This window comes from Gracilinanus agilis, chromosome 2, assembly GCF_016433145.1.
Source record: "Gracilinanus agilis isolate LMUSP501 chromosome 2, AgileGrace, whole genome shotgun sequence".
Lineage (NCBI taxonomy): Eukaryota > Metazoa > Chordata > Mammalia > Didelphimorphia > Didelphidae > Gracilinanus > Gracilinanus agilis.
The window spans coordinates 91,342,259-91,366,268 of record NC_058131.1 but is presented as its reverse complement, the minus strand read 5'-3'; the positions used below and the strand labels follow the sequence as shown (position 1 = coordinate 91,366,268).

Sequence of the window (24,010 nt, the reverse complement as noted above, 5' to 3'; positions counted from 1 at the left end):
AATCTAGCAGTGGTATGGCTGGATCAAAGTGCAGGCAGTCTTTTAAAGCCCTTTGGGCATAATTCCAAATTGCCTTCCAGAATGGTTGGATCAATTCACAACTCCACCAGCAATGCATTAGAGATGCATATTTTACTTTTAAAAATTTGCAAAGGAACAAACAACCCTACCCTCCAATCTAAGTAAATAGATTTTTAGTGCTTTAATAGTAAATACCTATTTAAAGCCAGTTGAATCTTTGTGTGAATTACAGTTTACTATAAATAAATGTATTTTTTACAATTTAATGTCTATTTTGGAAAATTTTAATTATTAGTCATGAAGCTTAAACATTCAGAGGAATTGTTTTAAATGTGTTCTTATTGCAAACAGTTTTTTCAGTTAGCTATGCTTGTCAAATCTTGTTCGAGTATTTTCAGGGGATTTTCTCAATTCTTTTGTCCTAGAATTTTGGCTCAGATTTAAAACCTTTCTTATTTAGCGATATTTGTTGTAACAAGCCTTTATCTGTATTGTGTACATTGCCTTTGAGTGACTTCTTTTATGTTTCTGGTATTACATTCTGTGTTCAGAAAGAAAATTTATTTATTCTCTTATTTGCTAATTCATTATCCTCTACTGCCCTCTTCAGGTCTTATGATATCAGTCTTTGGAGTAAGGTAAGTCCTAATTTTTCTGTAAGCTTTCATATACCATCAAGTAAATATTGCATGTTTATTTTGTAAAATTTTAAGTTCAGAATTCTGAACCCAGATAGTTTTGAACACAAAATGGATCATGAAAGAAATCCTTCCTTTAGCTGTACACAATTGGGGTTGTTCCTCTTCCACATGGAACCTTCTAAGCATACAGGACTGTGATAGCTTGCAAGTATGGAATTAGCAATTATTTATAGATTTGATCTGTGTGGTTTCATTGATGTAAGGAACTCTCCCATAGATGAAAATGTCCTCTACCAATAGAGATCATCACCTTCTTTGCAACTTAATATCTAAAAGAGTTGCCTATCTAAGGTTACTAGTATATCAGAAGAAGAATTTGAAACTGGTCTTCTAGTTCTCAACCTGTTATACCATATTGCCCCTCATTTTAAAAATGTGTTAGAATTTGTAAAGTTGTACATTTTGCCCATTTTCTGGTGTAGGTAAGTGGAAGTATAGCCACAATAACCGAAAGTTTTGAATTTTAGAATGTCTTGAAATATACAAATCACATGGTTGTAACTATAAATCCGTACCTTTCTTTACCAATCCATAGAAGACAAGTAACAGAGTCACTACTCTGTTAGTATCAAAAGTTACTTCTCCATTTTAAATGTTTGGTGAGAGCAAAGTGGAATAATTGGTAACAACATTTAGTCTAGAGGCAGAGACAGAAGTGATCTGGATTCAGAACTTGTACCTGTTATCCATATAATTAGGAACAAATCATCTAATTTTTCCGTCTCAGTTTCCTCATCTATAAAATAGTTATGATACTATGCTACAAATACCACTACTGATACTAGCAATGATATTTGAAGTACTTCCCTTTTCACAGGGTAGTTATGTAGATAAAATGAAATTATATGTGGAAATAACTACATTTATCAGCATCAAATGTTATTTAAATGCTACACTTAGCAATCATCAGTATATCTTGATATTGTATTAACAGAGCTATTATAATTAAAATATGTGACTTCCGTATTATTATATGCCTAGATAGTGGTATGTAATTTCCTTTCATATTTTAAAAAGATATCAGTTGGATATAGTATTACTTGGTATAATTTAGTTTATTAACTTAAGTACAATATTGTTCTCAACACAAAAACGGCGAAAAAGAATAACTTAAAGCACTATATTGCTAAAACCCAGTTATAGGCCACATTTACATAAGATTTATACAAGATTTGTAGGAGTAAAAATATATCTTCCCAATGTGATAATAGCCTGTGTTTTTTGTTGAAAGTCAATAGAAAGTACTGCAGAGGAGCTTGTACATGGCATAATTTCTTTGTTGAGATAGCCTTGGGTAATGGGACACTGTCAAAATCTGGCTTTTAGTCCACACTAGCAAATGAAGTTAAGGTAATTGGTTTTCTTTATTTCAACATTACTTTAGCATATTCTGTAACATGGATTTCCAGGGCTTTTATGATTTCTAATATTGGTAGGAAGAAATGCTAACAAATATAGGGATGTTTACTATACATTGAAAGGTTTACATGTGTATTTCAGCCATTCTTTGTCCATAAAATCGTGGCATTTTTAGTCCTGTGAAGGGAAATAAATTAAAACTTTTCACACGTGAATTTTTGACATAAAATGGTGAAGGTTTTTTCCTATGTGATGACTCTTCCCCATATATTTTTTGCTTAATGTTATTTAACCAGTTAAGTGATATGTTGCAAGTGATTAAAACAAACCATAGTTAATTTAAAATACTGCAATATATAATGCATTTCTTCTTTTTCCATGTAGCTTAATTTTAAATAGAAGGGATAAAAGACAATATGCTTCAATTTCACTCCTGTAGAAATCTTAAATAACTCATAAACATTACCTCATAAGGGCTGAAGGTAATTTTTATTTGTAATTATGTGTGTGAGGACATGACAATGTAAACAAAATGGTTTAGATTTTTGTTGACTTACCCTTGAAAGCATCTTTACTTGTACTTTTTAAAAAGAAAACTTATGATTTATCCATGGAAAATTCCTTGTAATTTTTTTTTCCATCTTAAATTATGATGATGCAGAATAGAGTAATACCTTACGGGAGAGATACTTTATTTGGAGAATTCAATTTCAGATTGTATTTGTCCTTGTTTGCTTCTCTTGGCTGCAATTCATGATTATTCTGTCTGAACAGATAACAGAACACTTGTACACGGATGGACGTTATTGCCAGGCACCTTCAGGACCAACTGGTAGCGTTTCAATTTCTATGATTGTAACTTATCCACAAATCCGTTCTTCTGTGTAATGATGGACTGCAGGGATTAGAACAGTAAACACTGAGTGCTTCTTTTTTAAAAGTGAAATTTGAAAACATGTTGTATATAAATCACTATGATAATCACAACATTTTATGAGAGCAATGAATTTTTTTAAAAATATGATTAAAATTCTGGCTCAGAAATTAATGAAATGTGTTTATGACACCTAACAGGCTTAAATGTTATTATTTCATCATTGAATACTTTATTATAAATATAGTGGTAGGGATTTTAGTCTTATCTCCCCATTTGCAATAATGAATCGGGAAAAAGTCCATTATTTTTTATTGAAGGCTTTTGTTGGTTTTATATAAGGAAATATAGAAACATTAGGTCAGGTTTCATGGTCAATGTACATGTTTCCAGAGGAAGACAATCTTGCTGAAAGTTCAGGTCTTTCTAAAACATTAAAAACTGGTCCTATGTATTTTCTGCTTGAAAGCAAAGGAAAATTATTGTTCTTGTAAAACATCCTTTTTAATCTTGATTTTTTTTTATTGACAACCAGCTTTCTATAGAATTATGGAATCTTGCCATCATAATTGCTTCATTCCTTACATAACATTTAACAGTTTTTATGATACATCCTATTCACCTTCAAAAAATATGTGTTATACAGTATTTGTGGCCACTATTTGCAGTAGTGGACAAGGGAGGGTGGGAGGCCTTGGGCAGTACCACTTCTGTCATACAGTAGTGGAAAAAATAGATTGAAGTAAGATTCAGTACTGAAAAGCTGTCACTGGGTCTGAAAATAATTAATATTCCTTTCACTCACCAGTTAGATATGTGCTCCCAAACCACATAATCTCTATGCCTCAGTGATCATTGTTGCCATTTCAGAGCCTCTCATCAGGGTGACATCTCACACCAAAATGATTTCTTATAAATTAATCTTGATAACATGACAGTCTCAGTAATTTTAGTGGAATGCTTTCTCTTGTTTTTTTCCACAGAAGCTGTTGGCTATTTTCTTTATAACTTGATTGACAGCATGAGTGACTCAGAGGTACAGGCCAAGGAGGAGCGTTTGAGACAATACTTCCATCAGCTGAAGAAGATGGTACCATTTCATTTTTTGCAACATAATGCCTGTCCTGTCTGACATGTATCTATTAGATTTGAAATTGCTGCTTTTAAGTACAACCAGACCACTTCTCAATGACATGGAAGAGTTAGAGACTTAAATTATGTCTGAGATAATTTCTGTTAGACAAATTTCAGTTTAGTTGTGTTTCAAAACTCATAATTTTTTCTCCACCTCTTGGTATAGAATATAGCAATTCCTGAAAGAATCTACAAAGGCATTCGTAATCGGCTGAACAGCCATCATGTTCCTGAATTAATTAAGGTGTGTGTGTGTGTGAAATAGTTACTATTTTAAATAAATTTCTATGACTACTAAAATATTTACATTTGTTTTCTTCTTAAAAAATAAATCTTTTAATCTGAAAATATTCAAATGTTTCTTTATATACTTGTTTATAACTTAGAGGTTATTATTGAGCTTTACCTTTAGGAATGCCAAAAAGAAATGAACAATTTGACGTTAAAATCTTATTTTAAATAGTTATAATAAAAACTGCTTTACATAGTTACTAATTCCATGATAATAAATCTGAATTTTAGGATGTTACCCTATTGGTTGACAGAGAGACTTCAGGCTCTTCAAAAGTAAGAAGTTCTTAACATTTTTCATGTTTTGATAATCACATTTAGCGTACAGCCTCAGCAAAAAATTTGTAATACCCACTTAATTCTAGCAGCAAATTTTTTCTCCCTCTCCCTTTATGAATAATATTTAGAAATACTAGAGGAGAAAGGAAAAAAAAGGATTGGGCTTACTTGGGAGAAAGAATGAATGACAAGACAGCATTGTTTCTGTTATTTCCATTTTCCAACAGGTAGAAATAAAAAGCCATACTTAACTGTTTTTCATGAAAGTAATTTATAAAAGACACAAATATTTTCTCCTTGTAAAAGTGCCATTCCAATTCTTAAATTTTTTACTTGTTAGATTGTTGTCTCAAATTTTCAGTCATCTTCCTAAAGAATGTATCATGTTCTTGGTACTATTGAAGGAATTTTTAAATGATATATTGTCAAGGAAATATTGACATTTCCTCATGAAATGTAATTTTTGATGAATTTCTCTCTCACTTTCATAGTTTTTGGTGGAAAATGCAGGTGACTTGGAACAGAAACTTGAAAATTTGAAAACTGAAAATCAACCCATAGGAGATGTTTTAAAGCAACTTATACTGCTACTATGTTCAGAAGAGGTAACTTGAATAATTAGACTCTTTTAAAGACTACAAGATTTGTTTTCTTTAAGAATATAATTTATTTGTAAGCTATATTAAGCACTTCTAACTAGAATATTTGTGATTTCTTTGCTAAGTGGTTCTAAATCAAATATGAGTGCAAAAATAATTAAATGAAAGATTAACTAATTTCTGCTACACCTTGAATGGCATGTTTTGGGGTTGCTGAAGTTTGTTTACAATAATCTGCAAAGTGAATGATAGTAACAGCTGTGATAGGTTTATCATACATGCCAAATGTCCTTTTAAGCCATGGCTCCGGTCTCTTATATCTAGATTGTCAAGCAACTGATACATGCAGTAGTCATTTGCAAGTCAAATATTAGTAGGTTGTTAATGCAGGGATTGAAATTCCATTTTCCTGCTGGAGGAAAGCTCTTTCTGAGATAAAGGGGCTCTTGCCGTCATTCGTCGGGCGTCCAGCTGTACTTCTTATTCATTTTAGTATGTGACTGCAATTTGTGGGATATCACTAGACTTTTGTTGAATTTCTAGTTCAGTATGATTTGATCATAGAACCATGGTTCTAAAAAGAATCATAACTATGTTTCACATGATAATACTGTGTCTTGCCTTGATATAAAGAGGAAAAATATTACAAGAGGTGGTTTTAAATGAGATTTGTTTCAGTTTGCAAAATTAAATGCACTTACTGGGCTGCAACTGACTTGATTCTTTTTTTTTTCAAAGGTTTTATTTTATTTTTTGTTTTTTGCTACATGAAAGACAAAAGAGAAAATTTGGTGGTTTTAGAACATGATGCCATATATATTGCTTTAATTTTTAGTTAAAAACACTCAGTCCTTGCTTATCTGTCTCATGATTAAACAGCATGTTACATAGAAAGGTAAAGTTGATTTAAGTTTAAACATAATTAGTTTGTTAAATAAAACCAACTGAAAAACTCAGTTCTCTCAAAAATAAGCAAAGTCTTCATTTATGTTTGTATACATTTTTCTTTTCTCTTTTAGAATATGCAGAAAGCCCTTGAAATAAAAACAAAATATGAATCCGACATGGTTGTTGGTGGTTATGCAGCTTTAATAAGTCTGTGCTGTCGACACAATAATGCAGAAGATGCATTGAACCTGAAACAGCAAATGTAAGTACCCCTGCACTGGAACGTCACTGAGATTTATGCTGATACACAACCCTGGCGGAATTACACAGGCTGACTGATAACCTTCTTCTGTGGTCTTAAATTCGCCTTTTCCATAATATCGAATGTTGTAAAAATTCCAGCATTTCAGACCACATCATTAAAAAGGTTTTTGTTTGTCCATTTGCCAATTTATCTCATCTCTGGTGCTGTACTTCCTTGTTCACTACAGTAAGATGGCAGCCAGTGTTGAAGACTATCACAAGGCTTGTTGACAGACACTCCCATTTCCAGCTTCCAGGGGAAATCTCATTATGGTGTCAAATAGGAAACTATAGAAGAGAATTAACAACATCCAATGGCAACTAGATTGTCGGGCAGTTTTTTGATCACTTGTTTTATATCTTTGTCCTACTAAAATTCCATTCATTACCTTTAACAGTATGTCTATGATTGAATATTCATGATGAAGAATGAACTTAAAGTAAACTTTGATCCTGTTATTGATGTTTCTGTGTGTATATGTAATAGTTTTGAATATTAGCTTAGTTGGACCATTAAAAAAGACATTGCAGTCATTAATAGACAGTGTCTATTTCAACTTTTGGTGTTAAAACATTTTACTTTCACTTTTTGTTTTACATAGTCATTTTTGAAAATATTCCTCTCCTCCTTTTTCCTCTAAGAGGCCTTATCAAAGATAAAAAGTTCAACCCACTGACAAGCATGTTTGCCTACCTGCATATAAAATGTCTCGCACCTGTGGTCTCCCACCTGATAAATTTTTTCCTTAATGCTCACATAATAAAAGCTATAGGTTTTATACCATATGGGGATCCTTCTTCAGAAGTCAAATGTTTCTTTATCAATATAACTACCAGCCAGCCAACTGCTTGGGTCATTTATCCTTGTTATTTAAAATTTATCATGAAATCTAGCTGTAATGTAGCCATCCATGGTTTTGTTTGGTTTTGTTTTTTTATGTTTGGGCTTGGAATTTCTTTTATAGCCTTAGAAAAATGAGAAATTCCTGATTACTTTAAAAATATTACCATGCTTTAATTTTTAGAGACCGAATTGATTCATCAGTTACCCTTGACCCCGGCAAATATTTGACTCTTCTGAAAGTCTTGGTGAAACATGGCCGACTCCAAGGTATGCCTGCTGCCTTTGACTATGAAATAGAAATGGACAATGAAAGTATCTTGCCACTGGAATAAAATGTGAATTGATATTAATGGTATATCATGTCCTGCAAAGTGCTTGAACATTTTGCATACAAATTTGCATGTGAATTCAACCAGAGATGCTTGGACAGTGCAGGCCATTAGTTTTAATGGATTGGCAAGCTTGTCATTTACATTTGCACAGCTCAGTGCCTTTTGCATTTCTGCAGCTAGCTCTTATTAGCATTGCTGCTTGGATCGAGTTGGAAGCTCATGACTTATGGCACAAATGGCGTTATGTGCCTACACTAATGGCTTTGTTTTTGCTTAAGAAGGTTTGAAGGTGGAACATAAAACCTAGAAACATAACCTTATAGGGAAACTGAATGAGCAGTGTTTTTTATCGTAACTTTGAGAGTTCTCTCTGTCTGTACCCTCTGGCTTCCACTAAAACATCTACACTTGAACCAAGTTTTTTTTTCATATTTTAAACCACCCCCAATTTTCCTAGCCCATTTTTCTTACTGACTCTGAAGTAAAAACTGTTTTATTCATATTTGGTAATATTAATCTTGCTTTTGTAGTTTCCTTGATTTACATGTGCAAATTGCCTCTGTGATCTCTTCTTGGTTATATTTCCACAGAAGTCAGTATTTTATAATTTGGAAAAGTGTATGGGAAAGATAGGAAGATTGCCTTTCCCATGGGAGCATTCACAACATTGAAAACTATTCTTAAAGATTAACTCACAACATTGAAAGCTATTCTTAAAGATTAATCTACTTTTATTATTAGAACATAAAATGATCAAAACACTTTGCCTGTATAATAATTAAGAAAAACATTATAAAAATACACTTATTCCATATACAAAAATGTTTGTTTCTCCCTTCCTAATGAAGCTTAATGAACCTAATGTTTTAACATTCAGTCTTTTGGAAAGCTTTCATTGGCTCTGCTTGGCTAATTAGTATCGACACAGCAAACAGGCCCTATCGGTATCAGACCATTAGTCTGGCTGTATATACAGTGTAAACACATCTTTATTATCTGGCCTCCTGACAAGCCATCTGCTGAAGAAACAATGGTGTGATTTAGCAGATGTTAGCATTGAACGATAAAAGCATCCATTTAGTGGGATCTTGTAGCTATAGGGCACACTGTACAGGGTTATGTGGTGCAGAGTGGGCACACGGTTTCTATCTATAATTTGTAGTCAAAGTTGCAGCGAAATGATAAAACCATGCTATTGTGGATTTATAATTGTAGTCTCGTTTAGAAATGCAAGTAGTAATTAACTTGAAATCGGCATTATACACCAGAATTTGCATTCCTGCTGGGTTTGAAATGCTGTTTTAATAGCAGTTTGTTTTCCCTACATGAAATTACCTAAGGGTCTTTTGTGTTACTTCATTGTAGATGCTATTAACATTCTAAAGGAGATAAAAGAGAAGAATGTTCTTCTCAAAGACAGATATGCCTTTTTCCACATCCTAAATGAAGCAGCCTTACTAGGAGAAGTTGAAACAGTTAAGCAGTTACATGAAACCATCATGACCCTGGGGTTAGCAAAACCAAGCACCATTCTATGTTCCCCCTTGGTTACTCTTCACCTTGAAAAGTAAGTTCATTGAAATTTGGATATGGGTTTTCAACTGATTATTTGCAGGGTGGGAAGGGTGCTTTATATAAATCATCTATGGTGTTATAAAACCTGTCTGTGTTATGTTTTCTATGAAATAATAATGTGAATAAAAAACACCCTTCATTTCTTCTTTCCCAGGAGGACTCACAAAATAAGTTGTTTATTCCAGTTTCTTCTGCTATACCTAAAAAACATGTGGTTGAAATAAGATCCAGGAAAGCCTGAATTTAAATCCTGCCTTTGACAGTAGTTTTCTTGCCATGGACAAGTTACTTAATTTCTATTTGCTTCAGCCTTCACATAGCCTTTTTCCATCTACTTCTTATCCTCCCCATTTCTGTGAAATGGGGATAATATGATCAGTGGCATCTGCCTCACAGAATGGTTCTGCAGCTTATACCAGATTGATAATGTATGCATAACATTCTACAGCACTGTCAAGCACAGTACAAATGTTGGCTGTCTCTCCTTTTTTAAACAGGTAGAGTTATATCAGATGAAGATTAAATTACTCCCAGTTTTAGGTTCTCTAAAATGTTGCTCTTATTGAGAGAAATAATGTCCTCTGGGCTTTTCATTATAGCATCATAATTGTACTCTTTGGGTAATGAGGTAGAAGCATCTTTTTGTCTCCACGTGGTATTTTCTTATAATTGTATAGTCCAATATTGCTATTCTGTGTAAATGTTTAGGAGTTATCTTTGAACCCTAACTATTATTTTGGAAAGAAAATTAATTTTCTTGATATAATCCAGAAATTGTTAAGTTTGAAGATTTTTCCTTTCCTACGAGTTAATGACTTATATAGACTTGCAGAGCAAATTAATATTTTGTGCTTGCTTCATTGCAGAACAATTTGATATATTAGAAATCAACTTAGGGCCTTATAATGGAACATATTTCTTGGGAAAATGAATACACATAATCTGCTTTCTTTGTTTTGGTAGTTTGCATTTTATTTTTCTATATTCTGAATTTACTTTCATACTTACTTTAGGACTTTGCAATCTGTTTTCAGTAAATTGATTTTACTGATATTAGTACAGATGTACTAATTCAGATTTCCATGTTTGAATGTCAGAATTTTGAGATTGCTTCGTTTAGCAAGATGGGCAAATTGAGGCAACAATTCTGATATACCCAACTTAGAGAATTTCATTGCTTCTTATCCAAAGACTAAGTTGTCCAAAGCAAATAAGCTGACAAATTGCCTCCATTTAGGAATGAATATTGAAGTGAAGTCATTTTAACCCAGGGAATGTGAGTTGAGTATTAAGGTTTGTAAAGTGACCTTGACTTGCTTTGCATTGACTAAGTAGAAAATTCTCAAATTGAATTGTAGGGGTGTGGGACTGTTGGCCAAATCGTAAGCCTCACAATCTCACAGGCTTATATCCTTTTTAAGAACTACTGACACAACTAGCTATTGGGATATTGAGCTTTTTTAGTCATAGCCTTTACTGCAAATGAAAATCCTATAATTAATGTTTCCTACTAGATTTTTTTTGTTATATAAAGCCTCCCATCTCTGCAAACAGCAACTAGGTTCTACATCGGCTTTAGAAAGAATTTAATTAAAATGGGCCCAATGCCCAGAAGTATTAAACATTTCTCCACTACTAGGCAGAAATAAAATAAGTACCAGTGAAAGGAGTGAGGCCAGATTAGTTAGAGATATCTTATAAATAGAAATACTTTGATTAGAAGAGAGATCTCAAACTCCTTCCTGAAGAGGTCTGCAGATGGGGCTCGTGAACTGAGAAGGATTTGGCAAGCTAAAATGGAAATTCAGAGAAAAGAGGAAAAGGGATACACTGAGTTTCAAGCTAAAATAAAGGTAGTGGATAATGTTTGCTATTGTAACCCAATCGCGTGATTGGTTTATATATATGTGGTAGACTCATTGTATAGTGCCATTAATATTTGACTGCCTAATAAGACCATAGAAATTTTGCTCCTTTTGTTATCTTAAGGCATTTGAGAGCCTAAACTGGTGCCATTAAATGGTATTGTCTTCTCTTCAACACCTCTAGCCCAATAGCAGGTAGTTACCCATCTTTCCCCAAATGAGTTTTTGTCATATGTTTATCTACCATGAGTTCTTAAGAGAAATTTTAGAAGAAAAAAACATTTCCATTAAAATGTCTTGCATTTAAATATACAGTAAAGTGCAAGCCACTTGTTGACCCCTTTGTATCTATCTTTTATGAATAGAAGACGTTTTTTATTTAATAGCAAAAAATAATGTCATTTAACGGTCAAATGTTGGAAATGATTGGATTTATGTCTTTTAACTATTTTCTAGCTGTGTCAGAATTATGTAGTAGACTTACTTTTTAGTCAACTACTTAGATTAATCACTTCATCCTATTTGAAAGCAAAAAGTCCACTTATATTTAATTTGATTAAGTTTATTTAATCTCCAGTAATATGATGTAATTGACTGTAGCAGGTGTGTCAGTTCATCCTGGAAATGAGCCCTATGTATTTAAACTTGAGACATTTATCAGGAAAAACTCTGAACATGGTATAGCTCTTCATCCTTTCATTCAAACCAGAACAGCTTTTTGGAGTAGTATTGTAAAATAATCTTAAAAGGATGCAATTTAGGAAGTTTAATTCTGAACATTTTGAGAGATTGAGTTCCCCAGAACAATATAAGCTTGAACATTTTTCAGGTCTCTCTCTCTCTTTTTTTAAAGTCAACTCTGATGGTATTGCCTCACAAGGTGAGGAGTTCATACTGGAACTGTGTTATCTGAATCACACAAAAATCCTTATGGATAAAAATGGGTGTAATGCTTTTTCTCTGCAGTCAGCAGTCCAGGGGGAACTTTTAATATTAGCAGATTTGCAAAACTATAAGGTTTGTAAAAATTAGCTGATTCTATAGTCTCTTTTGATAATCTTTTCCTTGAAGGGGAAAATAGCTCAGAGAACAAAACAATTCTAGTCTTTGCTTTCATTCACTAATATATGGTATTTTAGAAAGCAGATTTGTAAATGTTAACAGTTATATGACCTTTGTCTACAGGTTATTTAACCTAGATTGCTTTTTTTTGTAAAGCTCATTTTTTGGTTCATTTCCTTCATTGAAAGAGTGCATGATTTAAGAAAATGATTTTTATTCATTATCTTTTGGTACATGAGTTATTTAAAAATATCTTTTAAAGAACTTTTGTTGAGTTATTACTAGAAGAAAGGAAGCAAAAATATAAAACTATGTTAGATACAATTCCCATGTTGTTTTTGATTTACATATTTCATGGTTGGCTGATCTATTTTGGCCTCACTGCATTTTTAAAATATATGAAACTATTTAAATGGATTATATTGGATCCAGGTGATAAAAGATGCTCTAATTTGTGCCATCCATTATGTATATAACACACATTTCATTTATGTCTCATCCACAAGATATGTAAGTATACCATGAATTGATTTATTTGTACATACAAAGCTCTTGGTTAGTTGTGTGAGTGGTTCAAAGGCATTTCAAAAAGATGAGGCAATAATAAGTGTAAAAAGCACCTTTAAAAATATTTTGCATAACCAGTCAACATTATTTTTAAAATAGTTGCTCTATTTTTCCCTTTTTTTTGTTTTAGTTGAATATTGTCTTTATTTATGAATTGCTTGCTTTCTAGTTTAAAATTCTATAAGTGCGGTAAGGAAATTAAGGAGGTTTGGCTCTTTTACTCCATTATTGCAATTAGGAATTTAGCATCATCAGTGCCAAAGGACAAAAGTGGTTCATTTGCCCTAGGGGGACAGGACAGTGATAAGATGATTTTTCGTCAAGGATCATTGGGTCGTAATTAAGTTACATTCATGGCTATTGCTTTTTGAAGGATGATTGGTAAATGACAGGCTTCATGTGCTTAGTACGGACAGTGTTCACTAGGGTTTTTTCTCCCTCTGTCAGAAAATCCTGTTGAGCCTGATAATGTAAATGTGGCATTTTATTCTGAACAAAAGAGCAGGGAAATGAGCTATCTTGTCTAATCATTCAGTTGTTTAACACCGACTTCCAGTTTAGACTCAATTGGCTGGAAAGCACTTGACATGTGAAGTTAGTGCTGTTCGGAACGCATGTTTGAGTAAATTTTAAAGTAAGTGACAGCTAAATTGTACCTAGGGAAATTACAAAGCCTTCAACACAGTTAATTTTTTGGGGAGGATTAGTTGTAATTGCAACACCAGTCTCCTTGAAGATTCCTCGTTATAGCTGATGAACAGGAGAAAAAAAACATTTAGCTCTTTCAAGAGCTGGTTTTCTTAACAGAATAATTTTTTTGTAAAGCTGATTGCCTGTTTCTGAATTGATTTCCTTCCACACTAACATTTGTTTATGATTTATAGAGTAGGATTTGTTTTTAAGTGTTTTTTATTGTGAATTTTTTTAAACTTTTCACACACACACACCCCCAGAGTCCCCTTTCATCTTTCTCTCTTTCCCTTCCCTCCTCTCCCCATCCCTCTTCCCCTATCTTGCTCTCTCCCTCTCCCCCATATCTCTCTCTCTCTCTCCCTCTCTCACTCTCTCTCTCTCTCTCTCTCTCTCTCTCTCTCTCGGTTTCAGATTTGAGAGCTTTTCAATCAGTAAAACCCTTAGGTAAATTGCTACTTCACTAAAGCTTTACGTTTAACATTGAAGCACTTCATTCCAATTAAAATCAATATTTAGAGTCATATTTTTATCAAGCATATTTTCTAGTTTGGAAAGTTATTTATTGCAAGTAAAGCATTTAGGTTCAAAGGTTCTGTGAAAAATAGAAAGAAATGACACAAGGCTTAACAGTTTATGATCATTTGCTATTTATTGGTCCTTACAAGTATAGTTTTCCAAGTTCTTGTGGAACCTATATTTGGCTTAATTGAGACTCTCTTATAAAGAAATGTGCTTGGAACAACTAAAAATTTTGGGCCTTTCATAGGTCAGACATAACTTTAATATTTGTCTTATAATTTGGATTATTAGAGCATATGTCAATTTTATTTCTAAATAGCTTTTTCAGATAAATAGCAAATGTAACAAATACTGGCAACATGTAATTTGTTTTGAAAAGCTGGCAGATTTCCTTCCATTTAATACGGAAACTTTTTCATTCTATGGGAGTTCATTCTGTAAATCCATTTATAAAGTTAAAGACTGTATATAAAGAGATCTAGAAAGATAGCATAGACTAACAAAGTTCCTCTTTACTTTTTTGTGGTAAAACCTACTTATTCAAATTATCTCTCAACTTGAGACTCAGTAAACTTAAGTTCTTATGACATCTGCTATCCAAATCTATGCTTTTTTGTTTCTTCCACTTACTTAGCCCCCAAATCCTGTTAGTATTCCTTTGTGTTTAAATTAAATTGGCATGCAGCAGGCACATATTAATTTTTGATATAGTAGATAGTTTTGGGTTAAGCAAATTTAAATTTGATTACACTTTTTTCCTTTCATGATCTTCATTGCTCAAAATGAAATATAAGTCTTCTTGAAGGAATGGGCAGTCTCCTTCCATTTCTGATAAAAGCACAATGTTTAAAACACAAAACATCACAGGAGGGAGGTACTCTACTTTAGTGTAGAAGAGATACAGACTTCATTTGTTAATAAATGACCTTGGAAGAATCCTAGCTCATTAATTTAATACTGTATGTCCAGGAACAAGTCACCTCACTCTCCTCCCCACTTAGTCTCTCCTCTCCTCAACTTTTCCTTCCTTCGAAGGCTTGGTCTGGGTTCTCTAATGTTGAAAAAGAAGTTTAAAATTTTCCCTATAGGAATAATACTGAAGTACTAACAAAAACATGAAAACATTTTCTTTTTTCAAAATTAACATTTCTGAAGGTTTAGAGCAGGGATTCTCAGTTTTTTTTTTTTTATGCCCATTTACAGTCTGGTAAAACATATTCTCGCTTTAGATTTAATGTGCATCTAAATGCATAAAATAAAATACAAAGGATTACAAAGGAAAGTAATCATATGGAAATATTTAATCCCCCCCCTCCACTCCCCATCCATGTTCAGAGACCTCTTGAAATCTGTCTATGGACCTCAGATTAAGAACCCATGTTATAGAGCCATGTCATAGAAAACTTATATAAGGGCCATTTGATGATTGCCATATTAGTTTATCTCATATACCTGTTGTTATACTTGGAGAATGGTTTCAGCTATAGAGTTCAAAATAAATGAATGAATAAAAGTATATGAATTAAACCTCAGAAACTATTTTTGTTCCCTGAAGCTAGATGTATAATAAATTGGACCCAACTTATGTTAATCCAGGCATTTTCCTTTTGCTACTTTTCCTGTGGCTACTCTTATTTGCTACTGAGTAATAACCATGCTTTATAGTTTGTAACATTACTTATTTTTTCATTGAGTTCTAGAGATGATGCCAAAGATGATGAAACTCCTTGATGAAGATCTGCTTTTTTTTAATACTTTAATTACTAACAATAACTAGCATTTACACCACACTTAAGGTTTGCAAAATTCTTTCCACGTGTTCCTCACTATAATCCTAATAAATAGGTGCTGTGATTATCCTTATTTTACATTTGAGGATAATGAGGTTGAGAGAGGTTAAGAGGTTTATTTAGGGTATCATAGGTGAAGTAATATTGAGGCCTCTATACAAGTTCTCAAAATGGAACCCCCCTAAACTCTTTATTTTATCATTACCACGACAGTGAGAATATTATTTTGACAGTGTTGTCTTCATATGTTTCTATGTAAGGCAATTGCAAGCTAAAAAAGCAAAACTTTTAGTGATATATTGTGCCATAAGGAATGCATTAAATGCTTTTCTAATTCAAGGGATGAGTAGTCAAAAGTGAAAATAACAAATCTTAGATATGCAAAGGCTCTGACAGGGTCATGTAGTCCTACTTTTGACTACATTTTAATTTTCCGAAGACTTAGCATGAATGATCTCATTATACAATAGTGATTTATTTTGTTGGCAACTAAAAGGTAAACTTTTATCAGCATATGGAACTAGCAACAAAAATCTAAATTATTTCCATTTTACTTCTTGTCTTGTTGTTTCACATGTATAGGAATGCCTTCAGAAGCATACACTTAAAGGCCATAGACTATTACCATGTCTCTTTGATTAATGGAACACTTATTCAATTGTTTATTGATAGCTTTGACAAAAAAAAAGTTACTTTTATGGTGTGGAAATAAACTGGGGAGTCATCCCCTGCTTCCCCCAGATTTAATTTGTTACCAAAACTTAAATTTATTTCATGCTTTTCTTTTTTGGGAAAAAATGGATAGCTTTTAATTAAATGGATGTATAGAAAGATACTAACTGAACTCAAATCTAAAGCATGATAAAAGAGTGATCATATAAATCTTTATATTATCTATGGTAGCTACTGTAGCATTTTTCTTGTATGACAGTAATCTAGCCTGCAGCATCTACTTGCAGTTTTGAAATTAACCTGTAATTTAGTCTTCACCCCAAATGACAAAAATCCACATGCCTCTGTGGGGTGCCAGAAGATGCGCTGTCAACAGGGCTCATTGAGGAGCTGAGAAGGGGGAGCGAGCTCCACCATCGGCTCATTTTCACGGGGTGTCAGTGTTATTGCAACAAAATTAGGGTTTCTTCTGCAAGTGTATTTTACTCTAAAGTACAGCTGAAAATCCTAATTTTGATAAAAATAGTCATTCAATTTGGAGCAACAGATCATTTGTATAATGGACAGAATCTTAGTGGTTTAACAAAATTGGGAAAAACTGTTCTGTCCAAACTGTTGCACATGTATGAAATAATTTACTTTCACTCTGAAAAGCTTATGGGTTTGAGCCATAACTTTTTTCCACTCGCAAGTTTTTCCCATAAATTGCTTTTCTAACTTAATAGGCAGCTAGATTGCTCAGTGGATAGAGCACTGGTCCTGGAGTTAGGAAGATCTGAGTTCAAATCACTCTCGGTCACTCCTTAGTTGTGTGGCCCTACACAAGTCACTTAACTTCTGTTTGCTACTGGAGAAGAAAATGTCACACCACTCCAGTATCTTTGCTAAGAAAATTCTTGGATAGTATCGGTGTGTGCTGTTGTCCCACGGGGTCTCAAGAGGTCATGGGACGCAACTGAATCACAACAACAACAACAACAACACTTGAACATTATTACAGAATGTCAAAATTAGGAAAAGTCCTTAGGACTTGTCTTTACCACCTTGCCTAACAAAAATTCTACAGTAGATCTAGTGAGTAAGCATCTGGCTTTGGTTCATAGATATTTTTTTTTTTTACTTTTTTTTTTTTTACTTTTTAAACCCTTAACTTCTGTGTATTGATTTATAGGTGGAAGGTTGGTAAGGGTAGGCAATGGGGGTCAAGTGACTTGCCCAGGGTCACACAGCTGGGAAGTGTCTGAGGCCGGATTCGAACCTAGGACCTCCCGTCTCTAGGCCTGGCTCTCAATCCACTGAGCTACCCAGCTGCCCCATAGATATTTATTAAAAAAAAGGAATCCATATTTCTCCTAAGGCAGCCTAACCTATTTTTAAAATACTTAATATCATTGGAAGTTTTTTCCTTTTGTTCAATCTAAAATTTTTTCTTTGGAATGTCTACCTATTACTTCTGGTCATGGCTTTAAAGGTCCAGTCAATCAATCAATTTTATTAAGCAGCTATTATTTGTTGCTGTGCTAAATTCTGAGGATTCATTGGAAGGCCAAAATAACCCACAAAAAATGGAACAAAACAAAGGATGATTCTTCAAATACTTAAAAGGAACTCTCAGCCATTCTCAACATTTCCAGTTTCTTCAGCTTATTTTTTTTTTCCTATATTTTATTGACTGTGGAGCAAGGATCAAGGTGGAATGGAGAGACAGCATGGTTTAGTGGAAAGAAGACTGGACTTGGAGTCAGGAAAACCCAGAATTTGAGTCTTGCCACTTAATAGTAAAACAGTTCACTAATCCATTTTTTTTGTAGACATGGAAGCAGAATTTCATGGAGGTTAATATCTGTGGTTCCTGGGGCAGGTGGCTCAGTGGATAGAGAATCAGGCCTTGAGTCAAGAGGACCTGGTTTCAAATCTGGCCTCAGATACTCCTAGCTATATGACCCTGGGCAAGTCATTTCTTTCTTTTTTTTTTTAAATTGATTGATATAGAATATTTTTCTAAGGTTACATGGTTCATGTTCTCTCCTTCCCCTCTTCCTTCTCTCCTCCTGGGTCTGATGAGCAATTCCATTGGGATATTAATGTATTATTGCTCAAAACCTATTTCCATATTATTCTTAGAGTGATCTTTTACAACCAAAACCCCCAATCATATCCCCATTGAACCATGTGATAAATCATATGCTTTTCCTCTGCGTTTCTATCCCCACAGTTTTTTCTTCTGTATGTGGATGGAATTCTTTCTCATAAGTCCCTTGGAAATGTCCTGGATCATTGCATTACTATTAGTAGCAAAATCTATTACATTTGATTGTGCCACAGTGTTTTCAATCTCCAGGTTCTGCTCATTTTAGTCTGCATCAGTTCATGGAAGTTCTTCCAGTTCACATGGAATTCCTCCAGTTCATCAATAGTATTCCATCACCATCAGATACCACAATTTGTTCAGGCGTTCCCCAATTGAGGAACACCCCCCAATTTTCCAATTTTGGGGCAAATCATCTTTTAACTTCATTTGCTAGTCCTTGCCCATTTGTCTTAAGAGTTGTTACTAAGACCAAAAGTAAGGGTTTAAAAAAACCACTGATTCTCAAGAGAATCAGCTGAGGTGACATATATATTAAAAAGAGTCATGCAATTGCGTTTTGTTTCAGCTACTGGCAAATTGGTTACCCTTTGGAGCCATCAGTTTCCTAGCCTATAAAATGAAGATCTCTTACTAGTTGAATGTAGTCTCTTTTTTGAGTTCATTTGTCATAGCGAATTGATAACCTGCTTCAATCCAAAAGGACTGGGCCAGCCATTTAGCTTGGCAGTGATTCATGAAATTCTTAGAGGACTAAGTTGAAAAAGTGTTGCCAAACATCATAGAGGAAACTTCTTGACTAAGAGTTTCCTGTTACTATGATCCTAATGAAATTATAAGTCTAATTATATATAAGTCTAATAACTCCCCCACACTAGTCCCTAAAGACTAGAGAAGAACCTGCTAGTTCTCAAGATATTACTTTGTCATTCTTTAGGTTATCGACTTGGGTTTTACACAGTAACTTATTTACTTTATCCTAGAAATGTCAGTGTGATGAAATGAAATAATCAAGCCCTTGAGGATGCATTACACTTGAACATTTGTTGTATTTGTCTGTGGGGGTTAATAATGATGTCATAGTGGGAAAATGTTTTTGTAAATATATGAAGATTCTGCCTTTGGATTCACTTTATCTAGCCTTGGCACCTAAATATGGATTGTTGGGAGACATCAGCATTTGCTCTGGATGTTCACCATTTGCCAATTTTTTTATATGTAATGGCAAATTACTGTGTAAAAAGTGAGGATGATACAATGGATGAACTCTTTTTGTGTGTTGATAGCTAAATGTCAGCACTTAGACCTCTTATTTTTTCCTATTTTAAAGTATTTTGAATAGCTCTTGTTAAGATATTAAGATAGTAGATTTTTTAAAAGGATGAAAGTTCTCTTCAACATTGGTATTGTTATTCAGTTTTTTTCTTTCCTAATTGTCATTTGGTCATTTTCTTTTTTTTTAAGGGATGACATACCTGCAGCTCTTGAAGCCACTGTTGACTGCTATAAAAAATATGGCATAATGCCCAAGATCCATGAAGTCTTATGTAAACTGATAGAAAAAGGAGAAACGGATCTAATTCAAAAAGGTTTATTTTCTTTATTTTACTTTTTAAAAAATCCTTGGTATAGCAGAGTTGGTAGAGCTGTCCTTAGAACCAAGAAAACCTGTATTTAAGTCCTGCCCTCTGGGCAAATCACTTAGCCTCTCAGAACATTAAACAATGATGTAAGACTAAAAGGTATAACCTGATTAGTACCTCATGTGAGAGTTTACTATATTAATAAAATCATAAATCCAGTCAATCCCAAAACTAATCTTTTAGTAGGGAAAGATAAGAGCAGAAAATTGAGGTATTAAACATTTAGAATATGTATTTCAATTTTTATTATCTTTCGTTTTTATAACACTTTCATTTTTCTCCAACCCAAATTGCAAACCATGCCTTATATATTTTTTAATATCAAACTTTTTAAACATTTTATTTTTTTGGTTATATGTACACACAATTTTTGACAATTGTTTTTTGATATTTTAGGATTTGGATTCCATGTGCCACCCCCATTCTGCCTTGGTAGTAAATGGTCTGATGTAGGTTATACCTGAACTTTCATATAATACATCTTTCCATATTGCTCATGTTGTGATAGTAGACAACACATGTCACACATACAGCAAAAATCTCATCAAGGAAATGAAGTAGAAGATAGCAAGATTTGATCTGCATTCAGAATCCAACAGTGTTTTCTTTGGCTATGGATGACATTTTTTTTTCATTAATACTCTTACCTTCCATCTTAGAATCAATTTTGTGTATCCATTCCAAGGCAAAAGAATGGTAAGGGCTAGGCAATGGGGGATTGAGTGACGTGTCCAGAGTCACACAGCTAGGAAGTGTCTGAGGCCAGATTTGAACCCAGGATCTCCTGTCTCTGGGTCTTGCTCTCAATCCCCTGAGCCACCCAACTGCCCCCTGTGGATAACATTTTCATCAAGAGTCCCTTGTGGTTACCTTATATTTTTTGTATTATGTGTGTATTTTCAGGGTCTAGCATCAATCTTGGCACACTTTGAGTACTTAATAAATGCTTATTGTTTAGAACATAGAATAAAAAAGAAAATGGGTGTGAAGAACTTCTACCTGAGTCTGACAAGGGAAGGAGGGGATTCACATTCATAGTTCCTCACCTCTCTAGAGGGGAGGCAGCTGGGTGGCTCAGTGGATCTAGAGCCAGCTCTAAGAGATCAAGAGGTCCTGGGTTCAAATATGGCCTCAGATAGTTCCTAGCTATGTGACCCTGGGCAAGTCACTTGACTCCTATTGCCTAGCTTACACCACTCTTCTGCCTTGGAACTTATATATACAGTATTGTATCAATATTATCAAAACAGAGTATTGATTCTAAGACAGAAGGTAAAATTTTTGTTTTTGTTTTTTAAAGGAAAGAAAAAATAGGAAGATACATTTTCTCATCTATTCTTATGTGTTCAACTAAGAAAAATTCTGATTACATAGTATTCAATTTCTCTATAAAAGACATAGTAACTGACTGCTTTTGTGTTGCATGTCCAAATTCTGAGAGGATAACCATGGCTATTTTTAGACATAAAAAAGGATTTATTAGAAGTAATTATATTAAAAGAGGATACTGTGGTAAAATATTCTTGCTACATTTTTTGTGCTCTCCTTTGTAGAATTCTTTCATATTTTTCCTTCCCCAGAAGAACTCTTACTTAAGCCATTTCCTCGCTCAAAAGAACTTTGTTCCTTAGTTTACAGGCTCTAGAGATGCTCATGATGTTTAATTTGTCTGTTGCACATGAGGGGAAAAAAAGCTGCTTGACGAATTACTTAAAGAAAAGGCCTTGTCATACATTTAAATTTTCCCTACACAACAGTTTATAAGATAATTTCCCCATCACATTGTATATTTCTGTGGTAGAAGAGGCCTCTGTCTTATAAAAATTGTGTATGTGCACGTTATAGTAAACCAATTTATTTTCTCTTGTCCTTTCCAGCTATGGATTTTGTGACTCAAGAGCAAGGGGAAATGACAATGCTCTATGATCTCTTCTTTGCCTTCATGCAGACAGGAAATTACAAAGAGGCCAAGAAGATCATCGAGGTGGGGTTTTAACTATAGTAGTCTAATCGTGCAGCTATTTAGACTCTTAATTAGAATACATTTAAAAATTTTAACCTTTAATTAGACTTGTTCTGATTCATGTTAATAGAATTCAATCCTAATAATGAAGGAAAAAAAGAACTCGGCCAGTTTCTTTATTGTGTATAATTACAGTTCAGAAGAGACAGTCTGGTTGTATATTAAATTTGTTTCCTTACTTTGTTAATTTCACTGTTATATATCAAAATGATATTTGCATATTAAATCTTGGATTGTGGAACAATTAAATTAAACTGGCATTCCTGGGTGTAAAGTTGCTAATCCTCTTTGCCAAGGAATTCTTTGTTCTTAAAAGCACTGGAATTTAATTTGCCGCAGACCAGGCTCAGATTTATTTGTAATGCTTGTCTACAAGTTAATCAGCCAAACAAGTGCTTTCTGCAACTGTTTGGCATTTAATTTAGCATTTCTCCTTTTTTTTTCTCCTATGGTAAGCAGCTTATAGGAAGTGGTAGGTGACAAACTTAGTCTATTTGGGATTAGTATATTTTATTGAGACTTGATTGAAATTTTTCTTAAGTGCAATTGATAAGTCAAAAGGACAGTGATAGGATGTTGCCAAATTGTGGTTGTTTTGTCTTCCCAGTTTTGGGTCTCTTATAAAGAAAACCTTGTATCTATCTGCTTAGTTAAGTTTTTTTTTAATTATTAATTGTCTCAGGTAAAGTACTAATTAGTGAATCAATCAACAACTATTTAATGTCCCTACTTATATGCCAACTACAATGATAGGTACTGGGAATACAATTACAATGGATGAAAACATCTCTACTAGCAATGAGTTTACATTCTAATGAGGGAGAAATCTTGTGTATGTAAAATAATTATATTAAGAAAGGATATTGTGATAAATATTTGTTACTCTACCTTCTACTTCACAAAATTCACATACACGCCTTACATGTAAAGCAAATATATGCAGACATATACTAAAGAGTTAAATGGAAGATAGTTGGAGAGAGGGGGGCATTAGTCATTGAATGAAATAGCAAAAGTTTTATGCAGGAGATAGTAGGTGGTTCAGTAGATAGAAAGCCAGGTCTGGAAATGGAAGTTCCTGGGTTCAAATCTAGCTTCTGATCCTTTCTAGGAGCTGCATCAAATTTCCACTTACACACTGTGTGACCCTAGACAAGTCACTTTTATGACCTTGTTCTTCTAGCTCTTAGCACTTTTCTTTCTTGCAATCAGAACTTAATAGCGATTCTAAGATAGAAGGTAAGGATTTTTTAAAAGTTTTATGCAGAAGATAGTACTTTTATGCTATCAAAAGGGAGAGAGGGCCATTCTCTTGGGTTAATGTCCAGAGCATCTGGCAAGTTGTCTGGGGTCAGGCTATTTACGATTTTCACAGCTAAACAGAAGGGTTTCTATTAGGTCCTAGAGGCCAAAGGAAGCAACCAGAATTTCCCGTAAGAAATATAAGGCGGCAGCAAGCAGCATGTGAGATATTCTAGAATTGGGAGAGAGATGCTCCAGATAAGGAGACCAGTTTGGATGATGTTGCAGCAATTTAGTTGAGGTGTGATGAACGCCTGAACTAGGGTGGCAATAAGAGTTGTTCTGATGGAAGAAATGGCTGGATCTGTCAGCTGTTTGCATGAGTGTAGGAGATAAGATAGAATTAGGAGTCAAATGCCAAGGTAACAAATTGGGAGACTGGAAAGAAGGTGGTGCTGTCAGCAGAAATACGAGCAGTCATTAGCTGGAGTGAGAACTGAATTACCTGCTTTGTTTTCCTTTATATCATATTTCAGGTTGTGTTGCCCAGACCTGGGATGTCATTGTTAATGGGAGAGACCTAGTGAGGAAACGGCTTGTCTCCAGTTTACATTCTTACTCAGTTGCCTGGTCCCTGAGAGACCT

At 33.9% G+C, this 24,010-nt stretch overlaps 1 protein-coding gene across 1 annotated transcript in view; it reads left to right on the top strand.

Annotated features, from left to right (window-relative positions):
- The window catches only part of LRPPRC (leucine rich pentatricopeptide repeat containing), a 124,198-nt gene that overhangs the window by 56,632 nt on the left and 43,556 nt on the right, over positions 1-24,010 (top strand). Inside the window, exons 15-25 of the mRNA XM_044663282.1 lie at positions 632-659; positions 2,856-2,913; positions 3,939-4,045; positions 4,256-4,333; positions 4,612-4,656; positions 5,151-5,264; positions 6,278-6,408; positions 7,475-7,560; positions 8,991-9,192; positions 19,922-20,046; positions 21,978-22,084. Coding sequence (XP_044519217.1) covers positions 632-659; positions 2,856-2,913; positions 3,939-4,045; positions 4,256-4,333; positions 4,612-4,656; positions 5,151-5,264; positions 6,278-6,408; positions 7,475-7,560; positions 8,991-9,192; positions 19,922-20,046; positions 21,978-22,084 — 1,081 coding nt within the window. The remainder of the gene's footprint in view (positions 1-631; positions 660-2,855; positions 2,914-3,938; positions 4,046-4,255; positions 4,334-4,611; positions 4,657-5,150; positions 5,265-6,277; positions 6,409-7,474; positions 7,561-8,990; positions 9,193-19,921; positions 20,047-21,977; positions 22,085-24,010) is intronic.